The sequence below is a fragment of the Osmia lignaria genome, chromosome 7 (assembly GCF_051020975.1).
Source record: "Osmia lignaria lignaria isolate PbOS001 chromosome 7, iyOsmLign1, whole genome shotgun sequence".
NCBI classification, from domain to species: Eukaryota; Metazoa; Arthropoda; class Insecta; order Hymenoptera; family Megachilidae; genus Osmia; species Osmia lignaria.
In genome coordinates this window covers 10,720,662-10,739,440 of record NC_135038.1, presented here as the reverse complement: position 1 = coordinate 10,739,440, position 18,779 = coordinate 10,720,662, and the positions used below count along the sequence as shown (strand labels likewise).

General features: G+C 40.7%; 1 protein-coding gene across 15 annotated transcripts in view; it reads right to left on the bottom strand.

Annotated features, from left to right (window-relative positions):
* Positions 1 to 18,779, bottom strand: part of sei (potassium voltage-gated channel seizure) — a 91,504-nt gene that overhangs the window by 41,733 nt on the left and 30,992 nt on the right. For 14 of the 15 annotated variants that reach the window (XM_034324392.2, XM_034324393.2, XM_034324404.2 and 11 more), the window contains 5 exons: positions 12,485 to 12,659; positions 11,398 to 11,566; positions 9,924 to 9,992; positions 8,015 to 8,139; positions 7,074 to 7,154 (listed from right to left, as the gene is read on the bottom strand). In XM_034324392.2, coding sequence (XP_034180283.2) covers positions 7,074 to 7,154; positions 8,015 to 8,139; positions 9,924 to 9,992; positions 11,398 to 11,566; positions 12,485 to 12,659 — 619 coding nt within the window. The remainder of the gene's footprint in view (positions 1 to 7,073; positions 7,155 to 8,014; positions 8,140 to 9,923; positions 9,993 to 11,397; positions 11,567 to 12,484; positions 12,660 to 18,779) is intronic. The other variant, XM_034324396.2, reaches the window with a different exon arrangement.

The window sequence follows — 18,779 nt, the reverse complement described above, 5'->3', positions numbered from 1 at the left end:
ATGACGTGCCAAGCGATCCGACTCGATAATTAATACGGCGATTACCAACGATAATCGTTCCATTCGAATCATCGATTCCTGCCGGACAGTTGCTCATCTATAAATGATCAATCTGCATCGAACAGAACGAATCGAAGGATAAATTTTTCAAAGAAACGGACTCTAGTTCGATCGGCTCGTTCCCAGGAGGTGATTCCATGATACACGGTGGAATCGATTTTTCGGAAATTCGTGCCGGCCTCATACAATTTCATGCCACTCGCGATAATTCACTCTGTCCGCTTGCTCGTGCATCCTTTCAAATGGAAATTTACTACTTGACACGCACTTAACTTCCATGAACAAAGTACCTTGACCCATGGAAAATGAGATCAACCATCCTGTGCAACAGGGTTTGTCGTTAAACCGAGTGAAAATTTAGAAAGGAAAAAAGAAAAAGGATATATTCGATATGAAGAAGAGAAAAATCACTGAAATATCGCAAAAACCGATTCGTTTCCCAGGGAGAATGATTTCCCGACCGTCTTCCAGCACAGACTGTGTAACACTATGAAATTCGACAGCCTGGCAACCGATCCAGGTACAATTCCCTTATGTAAGACTCCCCCTTGTGCCAATGTTGCCCGTTGTGGACGAATACGGACACAAAAGACATCTAGAAACATTATGGTCCTGCTCACCTCCCCGCGTTGCATCTGGCCACGGTTACCAAGGGGTCTTCTGGGTAGGGAAATATTTTGGCAGGTGGCCCGCGCGATTCGAATGGAGGCCATTGATTTTGTCGACGAAAGGAAAGTGGACCTTCCACGGTGGACGCATTTGGCAGGGTGCATCGGTGGGACAAAGTTGCATTATCTGCTTGCTTCCTTGTCAAGACTGGCAAGAAACGTGGCAACCTACTTGTAATATCTTCATTAGGACTAAACGAGAAGAAATCTCGTTCGTGTCCTAGATATCTGTCTTCCGGCAATTGTGGGCGCGGCCATTTGAAATCTTACTCGCCAAGGGATGGGAAATCGTCAACCGAATGGAATCACCCTCCTCGAACCGTAATTTGCATTCGAATTACTCGGGAAAAATAAAATTGAACTGATTTTTTCACGATCTACGCATCGAAATTTCGAAAAGTCAAAGGAACATGAATCCGACTGACTTTATTTACTGCTATACTATTTGCGCTTAAAGAATTTCGATTAATCGTGTAAAATAAAGTTAATCGAGTTTGCGAAGATTTTTGAAGAAGAATTCGAAAACCTAATATCGATATTTTGGAAAATTAGGAAGATAAGTATAGGGCTGACTCTATTCGAGGTTGTACTACTGATATTCCCTGAATTTCAAAGAATTAAAGATAACTAGACTTCAAAAAGTATAAGGGATGAATTGTGATATTTATCCAGCAAATTTTTCTGATTTTAATCATTTTATTGTCACGAAAATACCATTGTCAGGAGTATTGTCAATATAATTTGACACATGTTTTTCTGTCAACTGTTTCGAGATATCTCTGCAAACAAGGTGGACCAACTCGACAAACTTTTTTACGAACGAAAGATTTGTCAACATCCCTTACGATTTAGCGCCTTTACGCGCGACGCGACAGCTCGTAGCACGTGGGGGTGCGAATGACAACACGCATTTAACTACCCCTCCAAGTTTTACGAGGGAATCAAGAAGAAAACGACGTTGGGAATCGAGCAGTAACTTTTTCCTTATGTACACATATTAGATACAATTCAAATAATTGCAATATTCGATCTACAATTGTCAATGTTCAATAGAACCTCATCTAAATTCACATTTTATTGTTTGAAATCTAGTTAGCTTTTCAAAAAATCATATTATTTTTATGATGACCTGATACCTAAAATCGTCAGAAGAATCCAGCAATAATTATCGCAGTCATCGAGATAGAAGGAAGAATCTTCTAAAAACATGTACACAGTCGAAGAAGGGTGTTCATCCCCCTCGAGATCAACGGATGGATGACTTTCCATCAAGGTATCACGTATGCACATTCACATATCACGTACACCACGTTGGTTCACTACTTTCCAGCGTGGTGGTGGCTTTCCCTTCATCGGTAACGACCTCCCAACCCCTCGTTTCTTTTCCGCTTGTGAACGAATCGATCGAGGATCTCGACTCGTCCCCGCGTCAGTACTCGACCTATCCCAACCGACCGTCGAATCGACGTTTCTTCGAGTCTGACAATAATCGTGAAACCGCAACGACACCAACAACGAGACAGTGTTTCTCTGAACGATCTTTAAGTCGATGCTCGACGAGAAATGACACAAGGGTATGTGACGATCACGAATTCCACTCGGCTCGATCGTTTTCCTCTGTGCAATGAAAATTTTTTTCTCCAATCGAGAAAAATATCGCGAACGATCACCTGTTTATTAATCGCGTGCCAACCCTGCTTCGAGGTATTACGAACGCGCGTTCCGGCCTTTCTTCAGTCTTATTCACCGTTTACATGTGCTCGCTGTTCCTTTGGGGACGATATGGACGGAGTGGCGACGGTATAACCTGCCGGGCAGGACGGGGGATACTGCGACACTGATAGTAGCGCCTTCTGTCGGCAAGCCTTTGCCACCCACCCCTTCCTCTCCCGCCCATCCACCTACACTCCCTTCTCTGCTGAACCGAAGTTCGTTTCTTTGTTTCCCTTGTTGCTACTTCGTCTGTCTATCTTTCACCTTTGTAGGCTGGTTAATGTGTTTCCATCTTCGTTTAAGTCGACAGGGTTACTTAACTCACCCCTCCATCCTTTGTCTCTATCGTTACAGTTCATTAGGATATGATATAGAAATTTTATTTTTTCTCTTTGCAGAATTTTTCTGTGTACCTGCTGAGATTATTTTCTTTAATTAACGCATTAACTGCCACAGTAAAAATATTTAAAATTAATTTTCTTACTTCCAATTAATTCCAAAATTAATTCCAATGTTCCAATTTGTTATTTTAAGTTATTTGTATAGTCTTGGAAGTATTCAGAAATATTCTACTCTTTCCATATCTGTATCATTAGACCAGCTTGAACCCTCTGAGTTTCGTTACCATACGGGAATGACAGGATGATATGATCCTATTCACCCATTGTTCCTACTATTATCCTTTTAGCGACTCTATGGATTCATCTCGTTTCTTTCTCTTTTGTGTTTTATTTAAATACGGTATCTTATCCTTTATGCATTGATTGCCTTTTCTTTTCCTCCTCATTTAGACAACCGTGGCTCGTTTTTCTCTTTCTCTTTACGCTGATTGATGTGTCTCTCTCTCACCCCCCTATGGGAGGGTTAATTCGTTTCCTTCTTCATTTTGGGTAACGAGATTAACTGATCCTTCTCTACATTCTTTATCTGGCTTGTTTCGTTCTTCCTTTTTTGCCGTTGAGGTACAATGTTGACTTTTTTATCTTTCCATGAGTTGAAAATGGTACTTGTCCTTCCGTTATTTGATATCTTTGTTCTAAATTCACTTTGTGCTCCTTTATGAGAAGAACATTCACTCTGTAGATAATTTCATATTTTGTACGTTAATTCTTTTCCTTCTTCATTTGATATTATTTTCCGCAATACTTTTAAGGTGAAAGCTGTTTTTTTCAAAATTTTAAGAGTAACCGTTTCACGGTTCAAATATTGTAAATGTAATAAGGTATAAATATTCCTCTCTTGAAATATGTAAAACAACAGTGAAATAACAAATTGATTAAATTTTCAACCGCAACAAAGGAGCCGAAAATCAATTGCGAGTGAACGAAAGAAAGGTCTTTCATATTACAAATTCCATAAACGTCACGGGAACGCCTATCCCTGCCAATTCAATCGAAAACAATTTGCCGGAGAATTGTAACTGTTCGACGGAGCAGTTTCCGATGAAAAATCGACAAACATCTTACAAATAGCAAGGATTCCATTCAACAAGTTTCCTCTAATTTCCTATTGGGACAAGAATCCCTTTTCCTACTTTCGTGCAAGTTCGCCGTAAGACGTCTTTCTTCTTTTCTTCGTCTCCGTTTCCGCGAGTTCGAATCACGGTCAGTTTTCAAAGTAAAAAAGAAAACATTAAAGTGAATCTTTCTGCTTCAGAACAAACGATTTGTACAACGGAATATTCGCTGTGGTTATCGAAGAAGGGTCGCAAGAATCAGGATATCTCTTTGTCATCGATAACAATAAGCGTGTGTCTTTAATTCGGCGTAATAGTTTCCGCGAAATAGTCGTAACATTGTTCGAGACCGAGGTTGGAAAAAACAGGTGCAGTATCGGTTATCGATATCGGCGGCTTCGAGTTCGCCCGACGTAAATAGCTTTAGCAACGATGATGAGGTTCACCGATTGAATGTCGGCACGACGAATAAACCTTGACAGTTCGAATGCGATTCGAGCTTAAGTTTCGCATTTCTTTTGTACCAAGGATTAATAATGGTAAGCGGTTTGCAATAACAGCAGTAATTCGAAGCTACTCGAATTTCGTCTAACGATTGACCCGAATTCAGCGATCAATTTTCGCACCGAGAAACGCGATCGTTTAATAAATCCTGTTATTATATGAAGGATTCTCGAGACGACAGTTAAAATCCCAAGAGCCATTTTGAAGGCTTTAAAGAAGAGAGGAATCTTGAAGGATCACGTAATAACAGTACTTAAGAGTACGACGATGGAACATTTTTTAAATTGACCAAAATTCTCTTCCTTAAGTTACTTAAAAAAAATAAAAGGAAAACTGCTAAAAGTTTCCTATTTTATTATTTAGAATTAGAGAAAATTATGATATGATTTTTGTAATATCAAAGTATCATGAGAAAAAGGATAGAAATGAAAATTTTCAACTGGCGAGAATGGAGCTTAGAAAGGAATTATAAACCGTCACGCGGAAATTATTGATTTCGAGTATGTCACAGGCGTGTCAACAAGCTTCTCCCTTTCTAGGCTGAAAAGCTCGAGACATCTGACCCACTACAAGTCGATAAGCGTGTTGGCAAAGGCATCGTCGCTTTTTCAAACAAGGAAATTGTTTAAAGACCGGCGTCCCTAAGCGAGACCGATCAAGTGCCTTCTCGATCCATCTATCCGTTCTAGAGCGAGGTGAAAAGCAATGACGAGAAAGGGAGAGAGAGAGAGAAAGAAAGAGAGTGGCAAAATATAAGTCGACACTTGATCGTCGACGAGAACATTGTGAAAATCTTTGTTCCACTAGTTCAAGAGTCAACGGCACTCTCGTGCTCTTCACGTGACCGAAGGGTTATAAATTATTCGAAAACCCGTCACGAAATAAGATATTGATTCGCCGATGAACACTCGATGTCTACTTCAATATTTACACTTGAATGTGATTCTTAATTAGAAACGAACAAATGTCCATCGAACAAAATACTATCGATTCGTTTATGACATTTCGAATTCTGCCTCTCTCCATGGTCCGCCGTCCGATAGTTAATATCATATTTCTAATTCGCGACCTTCTGCTACCGATAATATTCTTTTTATAAATCGAGTTCCTTTCCTCATGTTAGGGGCTTAGTTCGAGTTGTTTGGTTTCATTTTTTCCTCTTCAGAGTTTTTAATTTTCTTTATGCAGTCATTGCTGATGACTATTTAGCTGGGTGTGTCGCTCGCGCACCCTTCACCCAGATTACTCTTGTTTGTAACTTCATTTAGTTTTTTATTTTATTTTGTTTCTTTTCTCATTTAACCGCGTTTTTTTCGAAAATTTCTCCACGAAAACTTAATTCTCAATCATTATTTGATGTAGGTAATGCCACCACTCTTCCTTTTGTTGGTAAGTGGGCTATCATTCACAGGTACAACTCATGAGAGGTAGGTTCGCTGGGCTACCTTGCTCTCACTCATTGTAAAATTAAAAAAAAAAAAAAAAATTCGCGACCTTTTGCTACTGATCGCCAGTATACCAGTAAACGACATTTTGAAAAGTATTTCCCTTGCTTAAACGCACTTTCAAATGACAGGAATTTATTGTTTCGATGTAGAAATAAATTCTTCAGAGAGGATTGTAAGGTGAATGTTGTAATAACAACGTAAAATCGTCGAGTTAGTAGAAATCTCACGATGCGGGAGATTCCCGCCCACAAAACTGCGGCGCAGACTGATTGGCGTCAGTCAGGGCCGTGTTACAACAGGGTATCACGACAAATAGCCTACTTTTACCGTATGATTAGTAACAATACCGACAATTTCATACGAAACAGGTAAATTATTCTTTCGAAGCCTAGAAAGTACAAACGACGATAAAATTTTCACATTAACCTAATAATATTTATGAACTTGTATTTTACTATATATTTTACTATAATAATTGTTGCTAGAACAGGATCCTCGATTCGTAAATTATTGACAGCAAAACGAGTGGATATCTGCATTTTGTAGAAATTCAGTAGTACAAAGCGATATAAGTCAAACATCTGACCTCCTCGTTGATACAACACTGTGCGTCAATGAAATAATAAAAAATTCATTTTTATATAACATTTTAAATGTTTCTTTTTGCATTAGCTATTAAAGAAACGCTTGAAGTGCCTATGAAGTGCAAAATGTTTCAAATTCAAAACCCCAATGTTTATCAATTTCACTGAAACATCTTTGCCTGCCTAGTCGCTTAATTAAAAGATAAATTGATATTTCGCAAGGGAAACTTAAATTTCAATAAGCTACTTACTTATTAAAGTAGAAGTTTCGCGAGGGAACAAAGGCAATGAAACTTCCCTGATGAAAAAAATTGACACACGCGGCTGTGTTCCTGGTTCGAGGAAAAATCTACCTTTCGAGGTCGGGAAGGAAAAAAGGCCAGAAAATTCCTGACATCCTTCAGACTATTCTCGGGAAAGAACTTTGGTGATGCGGCTCTATTAGAAGTTAAGATGTTCTCGTGAAAGTATCACGTTCCTCGTCTTCGCGAACGCGACTCGCAAGGCAAGCTCGTAATTTGCATATAAATTCGCGGATTCTCGCGACTCAACGTTCATGCGAGGCCAAGTTTTCCGCCTCGGATAGATACCGTGTACGTGGTGTCGTAACTTTTCGACGGCAATTAAGATGCACTCTTACCTGGGCCACCTTTTCTCCCATGTTCGACGTGTGCATGGCACCTTGAAAGTATTTCGCGGACCCGTTGTCCTGCAAGGAAAACTGGAACAAAGAGAGGAACGATTGAAATTTCGTTCGAAGGACATTTAAATGAATGAAATGAATTTTTTGAAAAATAGGGTAGCGTATACAGTTATCGACGTATACAGTATAGAGTTAAATCACTCTAGAGTTAGGCCACTCTAGAATTTTGAAAAAATCGAAATTTTTTTGCTTTGCTTAAAAGGTGCCTTAAGGTCTTAAAAATGTTATGGCAAAAGATTATGGGATCTGAAGACTTTAAACGCATTTTCAAACGCATAAATCAAACAGATCATCACTAATCGATTTGAAAATTCAACAGTATATTCAAAACTAAATTCTCTACCGAACTACGTAGGATTTTTTCATTATATTACATAGTTCTTTTGTTATAAATAATTTTCTGGCGATTTTTTCTTGAAATTTTACATTTTCTCTTAAAATACACACCATTTTTGCAAAAATCAATATATCAAAAAAATCCTACGTGGTTCGGTAGCTGTTCTCATATATAATCGAAAATATTTTGATTTTTTATCCTAAGTTAAAAATTGCAGGAGCTGCTAGTCCGGCCGTTTAGCCCTACAAAAAGAAGAATTGCTGCAGAGCTCATATTTTCACTTGAATCACTATACAAAAATTAATTTTTAAATTTTATTAGTTGTAAAATAAAGGCATGCTTACGGTATTTGAATTTATTTCATCATTTAAAAAAAAAAATTCCCAAAATATGCCTATTTTTTCTTGCTCTAGAGCGGCCTAACCCGTTAAAACTGTGGCTCTCTCCATGGTCCGCCGTCCGCGGGTTGAGAAACGCATTATATTGTATTTCTTACTTTCCAATAACTGTACACTTCACCCTATTCAAGCTATCGACTTACTTTGTGTCTGATGGAGTCGGGCCCCATCTGGCTGAGGGATGGCGACTTCCGGTCTTTGGACGTCCGCCATTTTTGCAAGTCACTTTCGGACGCAACGCCAGGAAAGATTTTCGAATGTTTAGTAGCTAGAAACACAAAGGTCCGTGTGAAATCTCTTAAATACATTACATCACCCCTTCGTTTCTCGCATCATAATTATCCTATTGTCATATACGAAACTATACGTGTGAAATACAGGCTCGATTCAATCAAATAATTCAACTATCCAACAAATCGGTGCTGTTCTGTCTAAGCTTTTATCGAGGCGCAACGAGAAGGCGAAAAATTAACAAATTCTATCGTATTATCATCCTGTTAAATGGAACTCGTAAGATACCGATTTACAATCTGTTTCAATCAACAATCTCGCACTAATTCTAAATATAAAATACGGTGCAATTAGGAAGCACGCAGATAAGTATAATATATATTTGTACATGAAATAACGATCCCAAAGAAGAATGGTTTAACATTACTGACAACCTGTGATCTAAAGAAAAAAAAAAAAGTAATAAAAAAAAAAAATGGCGGCCGATGTAAAGTCTACGAACGTGTGGTATTAGAGAAAAATCAACCAACGAAACAACCGAGCCTATATCTCCGAACTAAAAGCGTTAGAAAACAGTGTGTCGTTAACGGGTTAGTCAATTCGCACTAGAAGCTGCATACCTGTGAAAGAAAGATTGTTTAAATGTTCGTAAAAGACCGTGTAAATTATTCATAGAGATGATAATGCGGTATTTGCTACGCTCGAGTAGTAGTATGTATATATATATTTATTTATAATGTTTAAATACGTATGTATATATATATATAGTATATAATATATAAAAGAAAGGAAGGATAAAACATAGGGGATATATCGTTTTCAATAATGACATTTGTACAATGATATCGTGATGACTGCTGCTCCGTTCTGTCTTCTCAGATCGTTTCCGGGGATTTCGGATCGAATTCCACCGGAAATAGCGGGTTTCGTGAGTCGAAGATAAAGAGGAAGCCGTGTGTATCAGCCAATTTAGTCTGATCATGAAGAAACAGAAGCGTAACTAACAAATTGATCTCTCATGCTTCGATCAGCCTTACTCGAGGTTCTTCACCCTCGAACCCCCCGTATATCTACGAGTCTCTAGATCGTTTAGAAGCGAACAGAATTACGCGTGAACGGGTAATCGTGTTATCACGCGGAAACGAGTGATCCAACCCTAGGAAGAATCTTCTTTCAACCCCGAGGGTAAGAGGGTGAAGCGAGTTCCAGGATTGTCGAGTAAAAAAATGGCTGACCGAGCGATGCTACGGTGCTCGTTTTGTAAATGGCACGGCAGGAAGGTACCAGAGATAGAAGAGATAAAAAAAAAAAGAGTAGAAAGAGGAAAGTGGTTGTTAGAGTATAAAGTGACGCGTTCGAAGTCTCGCGAATGCGATAGGGTGGAGTGAACGAGTAAAATTGTATACCGGGTGTACCGTTGATCGTGGTGAAATTTAGAAAGGGTTGATTTTTCTTGAGAAAATAAATCTATAACACGGGATAAGTTTTTTTTTTCAAATCAATTCGATCCTCTAGAGAATAATCTACCCGTTCTTGTTCGGTTCACGATCGCTGGGACACCCTGTATAAATCGTGGTAGTGGTGGTGGTGGTGGCAGTATAAGAAAACAGGCCTATGAAAGCTGAATCCGACAATGGTACGTTATCTCTTGAAGAGAAAAGCAGATGATATATAAAGAAAAGAAAGAGAAAAAGAAAACAGTAAGCCGCAAGCGCTTGGTAAGTTGTATAAAAGGGGTGCAAACTCGGCGGCGCTCGGTCGGTTAAAAGAAAAACCAAAGTAGGGGATGAAGCAGACTTAAGCTGCTCCGTCCTGTTTTACCTTCCGTGAGATTATCGACTGTCGCTGGTCGTCGCTCGAGGGTGACATGTTCGCTCCCTCGGCCCGCTACTAAAATACGTTTCTATGGTTTGACTTTTGCACTTACACTTCGTACCCAAGGGGATCACGGTCGGGCCTGATTTAACGCAAGGGTCGCCTTAGAGGATACATATCCGACGCGAGATTACGAGATCGTCTGGATACAGGGTTGAAAGAAAATGATCGACGGAACGGAAACGCGACTTTTCCTGAAACGTTTATCGAGACTCCGGGGGTAGCGAATAGGGGTTGCTCAGAGCGAACAAGCGCCAACTCGCGTCGTTTTCGCGAGATATCGTACACGAGGCACGGTTCTTTAGGATCTTCGAGCTTTTCTCGACGGCTGACAGATAGCGAAGCGATGCGCGATGCAATTTGCATAGAAAATCTGACGAAAAAACAATTTTCCACATTTTATCAGGAGTCTACTGAACAGTTCAATATTCTGCCATTGATTGATGAAATAAAAATCGTTTATAATCTTCGTCAAATTGCAACGATTCTTCCTAATGACGAGTGCAATTTCGTCGTTTGAAATTGTTGAATTTCGAATGACCGAAGAGTTTATGTATTTAAAAGGAGAAAAATTGTTGTGAAGGGTGAAAGAAATCAATTTTCACCCGAAAGCGATGAAAATAAAAAATTGCGGATCTTTCGAACGAATCCTTCGTCACGAACATCGACGATTAACCAACCATATGATAGCTTCTGCTCGCAAACGGACAGACAGACACGCGCGTTCACTATCTGTCAACATTCGCGACACGAAACATCGCATGCGGCGGCATTATCTTCAACGTCGTCTCATTGCGATTTCGCCGCAACGCGCATACATCCGCACTCGACGCGTCGTTCGAACCTGGATACCGATCGAATTCGATCGATCTATCGAACGTTCCAGGAACGTTCAAAACGAAAAGTTAATTATATAGAACAGGGTGAGCTTCGCCAACTTCGCCAACCTTGAAGACCAATTTCCTAAGTGATTTTGTCTAGATACAACCGTAGCTCGGTTTTAATTTTCAAAATCAAAATTTCGAGGTATTTTTAAACTGGCTTCGAAAAAGGAGGAGGTTACTCGATTCGATGAGCTTTTTTTATTCTTGTTTTGAAAGCGAAGTTGAGCTAAAGGCAAAATTAACTTAAGACATCGATCTTCTACCCTATTCTATAGAATTATGAAAAAAAAGAGACAGAAAGAAAAACAAATGGTAATCACAGAGCGAAAGGATTGCGGATGCGAACACCTAAACGTCTCATCGGGCATTAAAAAGAAAAAGTCAAAATACGAACTAATACGTCAAATTGGCAACCCACGAAATACCGAGGAAACGTCGACAGAAAGAAAGGGTTGGGGAGAACAGAAGAAAAAAAAGTAAAAGAAAATTAAGAAGAAACGAGCAATCGGGTCGGTCGTGAGACGAAGTCTACTTACAAACGCTGCAGGTGAGGCTGCGACAGGGCGCCCTCGACGCTTCCGGTTTCACCGCCCTCCTCGAGATCGCGTCCAAACTGGCGGCGTGGGAAACGCTTCGGGACGGTCCTTCCGCTCCTCCGGTCGACGGAAAGTTCGAGCCATCCCAGATGCCAGACTTCTGCGAGACCTGGAACGAACCGCGATCGCATCCCGTTTAACCGACCATCGCACCACTAACTCCGAGCTACCCTTGACTCGGACTTCCGTTTCACGTGACACAGCCACTGCTGGAATATCGTTTGCATCGCGTACACTCCTGCGACACACGATCGATACCGGACGTGTTTTCAAGCGGTTGCACGCGATCCAACTTGAATTTACCCTCCGCGATCAGTGGAAGGGGCAATTGCTTTCGGGGTTGAGGGCACGGTTTAAGGCTAAGGCTCGTTCGCGATGGCAGAAGATAATAATGGTACAATGTATTAAATCATCCGATAAATAAGAGAAACATTGGATTTTCTTTTTCGTTTTCGAACGTATGGAAAAATCGACGTTTCAACCCATATACTACACGCAGGTGTACGGGACAAGAGGGTTAAATAAGATTAGGAGAATGGTGTAATAAAATTCTAAAAATAGGGTCGACGATGATCGGAAAGACACCTAACGATCTTCTAGATTGGACAACTCTCATGAGAATGAATAATATTCCGTATGTTTCGGTGATTCTATTAGTTTCGGCCAACGTTCATTATATTGAACCGTCATTTGCTGGTGAAATCGAAACTGGTGGAAGGAGTAGGCGTTAAGGGTTGCTTCATCCCTCCGACGGAATAACTGTACACGGGTTGCAATTGTATTTAGATACGTGCCATTAGGGTGACCTTTGCATGGTACTCTAACCCTGCGCTTCGTGTTGCACGTGCTTCAAGATTGTTAAGCTTACGCTTTTCAACCCCTTTGCTTCCAAAAATAGAAAAATAACGGGGAATCATTGTGCCACGAAGAGGAAATAATGGAAAAAGTTTAAAACTCTTTTCGCGTCAAGTGTCCTGGGTTTCATTCTCTTAAGTATTTTATTTATTTATTTTTTTTTTTTACTTACGTCGCTCACCCCTTCGGGACTGGCAATCGGCGCAGTGGTGCCGTGCTGTGCAACGTTTGCGGTTGCACCACCATTGTTGCCCCCAGCTGGCGGGGCTGGAAGAGCGGGCGGGGGTGTGCCAGTCCTTGCAGGACCCCAAGATTCCATCATTGTAGGTGAACCACATGTTAGTGGGCTGAAAAATAGAGAAATATCGGTTCCATTAGTCGAAAGAGAACGTTCCTGACCAACTCGCAAACGGTGCTGGCGAGGTCACCCGTGACCCAGACATCTAACAAAACGAGGCATTCGAATTTCCAAACAAAAATCGTACGGAATAAAAAAAGTTTAAGCCTTATATCTAAGTGCAAATAACAAACGCATTAAGAGAAGTATGTGAAAGTTTTGAAAGATCGACGAAAATGAGGGCGAGAAGAAACGTAATTCAAGTTCTTTTCGAAGCTATATTTGCGACGGTTGGATTGGGTATTCTCAGCACGCACATCTTCTAAAAGAATTTTCATCAGAAAGGGGAAAGCGTGGAGCGATTCCAATGTCGCTCGACCACGGAATCTCGTGGCAAAAAAATATGAAGAAAAACCATTCCATAAGAACTTACAAATCTGTAATCATAAACTTTAACGTGCCGTCGTGTGTATTGTTTGCTCGCTTCTGCAAAATTCCATCGAAAGAAAATGAAATTCGGGTGTTACACAAATACGAGGCGAATATTATTCTCTGTTTTATTTAAAGTCATCGGTCGTCGTCGTCGAGGAGCCACCGTGGTTGATAATTAAAACGGACGGCGTCGAGGCGTCGGGGCGTCGAGCTTGGTCGCGTTCGGATTGACCGGGGCAAAAGTGTCCCACGATTTCATCGTGGAAATCTTAAGATTATGGCAAATGGTCGATACGGAACAGAGGTCAGACACGGCGAGTGAAGTATGTCAGTGTTAGGTCAGACTTGGCAATCGATACAGAAGCTGACGAGCCGCAACGCGATGCAGAAAGACGTGACCGACGTGCCGCCGCAACTAGAATGTAAACGAACCGGACTTTATTTAGCGGAACTGCGACTGGTAACACTTGTTTGCTATTCAATTAGCTCGGGGCTGTCGCGAGCAAGCATCTGCGGACAGTTTAGGAAGTTGAAGGTGTCGCAGGTTCCTGAGAGCTCTTGTTTGATATTCTGTTCTTGTTCTGGAAAAAGCATCCGATGTCTCTGGCGTCTTGTCCGCGGAGATTTCAATGGCTCGTGTGAGCCTTCAGAAGGTTCTTCTTAAAATTTTTATTTCGCCGTTAACTATTCCAAGTTCTTCGATTGAAATTTCATCTTTGGAAGACGATGAATTTTGAAAATCGTTAGAAGATTAGATTAATCGATTCGAGGACCTTCGGGGGCGCGATTGCGAGCCCTGTTCGAGAGGACATAGGAGAGCTTGCATCAGCGTTGTTAGGGTGGGAAGAGGGATGGGCAAGTTCAGGGTAGTTTCGTTTGGAACATTTCCAAACATTTCGAACGCGTAATGAGAATTTTCCTCGCGCCGCTCGGGACTCTCTCGTAACGGCACGACCGTCGACGTACATTTATCAAGGGAAAAACAAATCAACCCTCTTCTCGTTCCTACTATCTCGGTAGCGCCGGTTCGTCTACGAACAAACGTTTGTATGCATCGAGGGGGTCGAATCGGTGCTGCGAGTGATTCAGACCGAAGTCGCTAAACGATTTATCCGAGACGCGAAGGAGAAAGAAAAATATCGCCAGGAAATCTTTCTCCCCTTAGGGAATTAAAATACATCCTCCGCTAATTATTGCGTCCTTTGATACACCAAGTGGTGCAAGGGGTTGAACTTGCCGGGTAGGATCGAAACCGCGTTAAAAACTCGCTAGATTTATCGACGTTTTACGGCGACTAGGCAACCCTGACATCGATTCCTCGTCGGCCAGCGTGTTGACAGAGTGATTTCGTAATACAAATAGATCCACATAATGGACTACCGCGGTGTATACTTTCTTTTTTTTTCCTCTCTTTCCTTCGACTCTACCGACCAACCACCGGCGTCACAGTTCCGGCCGCTCTCTTTTTCTTTTTTCTTTTTTTTTTTTTTTTCAGCCGGGTGCAACTTCACCTTGCGGCGTTATTGCACGCTATTGTTGGGTGGGTTCAAGGAATTTACGTGTCTAAAAAGTGGTAAATTGCTGTCGCGCATTTGCATGATAAACCCGGTATGATTCATCGCCGCGAGTCCCGAGCGTGCATCTTTTTTGGCAGCTGCCGTGTCGGCCCCAAGTTTACATTCCGTGGAATTTCGTTAATCGTCAACGTTGATCGATGCAGCGAAAAATGGGAACGATTGAAATTTTCGACCTGGCGACGAGCAGCCGACTAATTGGCGTGAAGTTTTAATTGGAAAAGTATTCGCACCTCGCCTGATCTCTTTTTCACGTCAGATACGTATATGCATCAAATGTTTAGCTTTAACGTCATTATTCCGTTCCAGTGATTCCAAAATTCATTTTTTTTTTTTTCTTTAACATTGTAATCTTTATTTACTCGTTCGTGCTGTTTCTTGGCCAAGAATTTTGTATAAGTCTTCCAGGTAAAGGGTTAGAAAACACCTACAGGGAAGGTTAGACATTGCTCACTGATTCACGTTTTGCGGAACACTACAGTCAGTGTTAAATATTCATGGTTTTAATCAGCCAGTGTAGGTATATTAGAAGAATAGCTAATGAATTACAATTTTTTTTACCGCCTTTTCGTGATCCACCCTGTCCACCCTACTTTCGCACGCTAGTGCGTTTAATGAATTTCCATGGCTTTAAAACAAAATCCCATTTGCACGCGCTTCATCCTGGCCGTTTTTCTATAGAAGCGACCGTTCCTTTACGACCTCTTAATTAACAATTTTACGTTTAAACGTCCTTAAGTTTAATACCCGCTAATTCATTTTATTTCTGCACCATTCTAAACAGTATTTATTGCTACGTACAGAAAACACTGTTTTAACCACCGAATGGCGGACCATGGAGAGTGCTCCAATTTTAATTCAATTTTATATTTCATGTTAGTTCCATTTTCTAAGATAGTATAACTTCCAATTTATTTTGCCGATGAACACATATGTAATTGTTATCAAAATTATCAATTTCAACCTTCGGACGACGGACCATGGAGAGAGCCCCAATTTTAATTTAATATCCTTTTCATTTTCTAAATTTTTCGCTGTTTCTTTAGTTATTCTCCTAATATATGAAACTGCTTCGTATTAATATCACACATTTAACTGTAAGTTCGAGTCTCGATTGACCCAGACTGCGCTTTTCGAGGGTTAAACGAAGAAACGAAGGTGAAACCGAGAACCAAGCCTATTTCTATTAGGTATATATCGATAAAATTGCTTTGACCTGGGAAAAGATTTCGTTTTGCCATTTCTTCTTAATCGCATACCGAACGAAACACTTTGCTCCTTAGAATTGGTGAGTGCGTGTTCACACGCGAAGGACTCTGAAAACAGGACTGTAATGTGGCTCGATAGAAAAGTGGAACATTTCGTTTACCAGTAAATTATTATCGTTCTTATTCTACAATTTCGGAATAATTTGTCATTGAAATGTACCCGCTACGCTTAAGTACTTGTTATTCAGAAGAATCGAAATATATATAGTCAGGGGAAAACTTGTTGAAACGAAAGAGGAAACGTGGATTTCTTCAATCTCCCTTAAGGAAATCAACAAAATCCTAGGAAAATCAACTTGGAAGGATGTTTCTAATCTGGAAAGTAGAAACTATTCCCAACTTCGATTCTCGAAAGCCAACTACAAGTACACCTTGAATTACCAACCCTAGTCTTATTTGGAGCAACGTATTTTTCATTTAATTAATTCGTTTCTCTTTTGTTTCAGTTTATTTTTCCACGGAAAATGTCGCGTGTGTACGAAAGTAGAAAAAAAATTCAGTCCAATTTCTGGTCGAAAAATGACCCGTCCGGGATCGTGATGGAAGCGTGACAACGCTTTACTTGCAGCTTAATGCAGCTTTCGAATGGTATCATGGTCATGCACGCTCCTTAAACCGAGATAAAATCTTTGAGCCTGAACACCTTCATTCATATCCTCTTCAGCGGCTTTTCTTTTTCTCCTCTTTTTCTTCTCTCGCACTTGCTTAACTGGTTCATTCACAGGCGCGTTTATTCACGCGACGCCCCTGTCTTTTCACGGATCGTTGAAAGAGACGACTTGCATGAACCCCTTTTAAATCGGTTTTCAAAGGCGTCCTGTTTAAGAGCTTTTAATTCCTTTGTGACACTTTTGGTTACGGAGATTATACACGAAACTCCGACCTTCTGACGTTCTATTTTCTAACGAAATAAGGGTGAACGATCTATTTAATACCGAATTAAGCTTTCCCCTATGAGAAGGGAAGAAAACACACATTACCTTGAAAGAATTCATAGGCCGTATCATCGGCGAAACACTCGACGGAGTTCGGTCATCTAACAAAAGAGCCATAACGATGGATTTAATTGATGAATGTTGCGCGATAACCAATTCTTAACGATCTAATAATTCTTTCGTTATTAACGATATAACGGAGAATCATCGACGGAATTCGGAATTCAAGAAGCGTAAGCTTATTTCCAAGCGTGATCGACGATGGTACTTTAAGACAAACCGAACTTTTTCGTTGTTGTTCCATACACCGTTTTATGCGTACCCATTGCTATTTGCATTCGTTCAAGGAGTTTCGAAAGGTGCTCGAAGGGCGAACCGTGGATGATCTAGGTCTCATTAAAATCCTGACGTTTAAGTGGTTTAAGCGAAAGCTCGAGCCGATGTAAGAGGAGGGAAATGCGTTTCTGTTCCTTCCGAATAGCCTTGTCGCGTTCACCTGCTCGTTTTTCAATCTCGATACCGCGACGTTGCGTGTTCAGTATGGTTCACCTTGAAGCGTATGGCAAAACCGGGACATTCCTCTTTGTCATCGTTAAGCTACAGCTTTAATCGAGTCACGGGATTGAACATCAGTTGGCTCCAACGATTGACGCATTTATCATAAAGGCACCGGAAATTTGATTTATCAATAATTCATTAGTAGAACGAAGCTGCAAATTGCATAATCGGATTGAGAAATTAGAGACGAACCATGGAGAGTGCCGCGATTATATTATTTTCCTTTTCTAAATTGCATACTGTTCTCTCAAAAATTAATCTTCTAATATATGAAAGGATTGTTCAAGGATTGAGAAATCAGAGAAAGGGCGGACCATGGAGAGAGCCGCAATTATATTACTTTCCTTTTCTAAATTGCACACTGTTCCCTTAAAAATTATTGTTCTATCTATAAAACTCTTTCATTTAAAAATTGTACATTTAATCAAGGATTCAGAAATTACAGAATTTTTTTGTTTTTTTCGTTATTTCATGAGTATAGGTAAGCCGAACCTGGGGGCAAGATCGCGGCCCCCCTTACTGGCGGTGCATGAGAAAATTTATGTGGGATTCAGAAATTACAGAAATGGCGGACCATGGAGCGAACCCCAAGACGGCGGACCATGAAGAGAGCCACAATTATATTATCTTCGTTTTCTAAATTGAACTCTGTTTCTTCAAAAATTTTTCTTCTATAAAACTCTTTCGTTAGAAAATTTTCTTAAACTTTCTTCGCGTTTGGAACGCTACCGCCGACTTTACGCCGCTCTTAGCGAACTTTGAACCATCGCTCCTCTGATAGCTGATCGTTGCGTGTCGAGAGCAAACGGATAGCGTTCACCTTGAAGAGAGGAAATCCTCGCAAGGTCGTAGTCTCGATCGCATTATTCTCTGTCGTTCCACGTGCTTCCCGGTTCCGGGACCGCTTGTTTATGTCGTTGGGATCCTTTCGCGTGCGAAACTCGCTTTCGTCCGGAACGTCGCGCGTCGAGAAACATCTTCGAATTATTTTCGGACTATCTCAGCCGCTATTGTCACGGCAAATGTAGTCCTCGGTTGATTTTCAGATACAAACCCGATAACTTATTATCTCTTACGTTATCTTCAATAAGATCGAGACGTCGTGCTAAACAAATAAATAAATCTTTCGCGGACGGAAAAAATATGAGGATCCATTTATTCGAAAATAGGAGAAAGGAAACACGTTCCTTGACTCATGATCCATTCATACGAGAGGGTTACGTACGAGGGTTGTTTACGAAACCCCTTAATCAATTCGATAGTAGCAAATGGAGCTACTGTTTACTCGGGCGACTGCCAATATTTGATCTCGCGTCTGGTTTCGATCGTTTAGAATGGATTGCTGTGTTTTTCCCACGTTGGG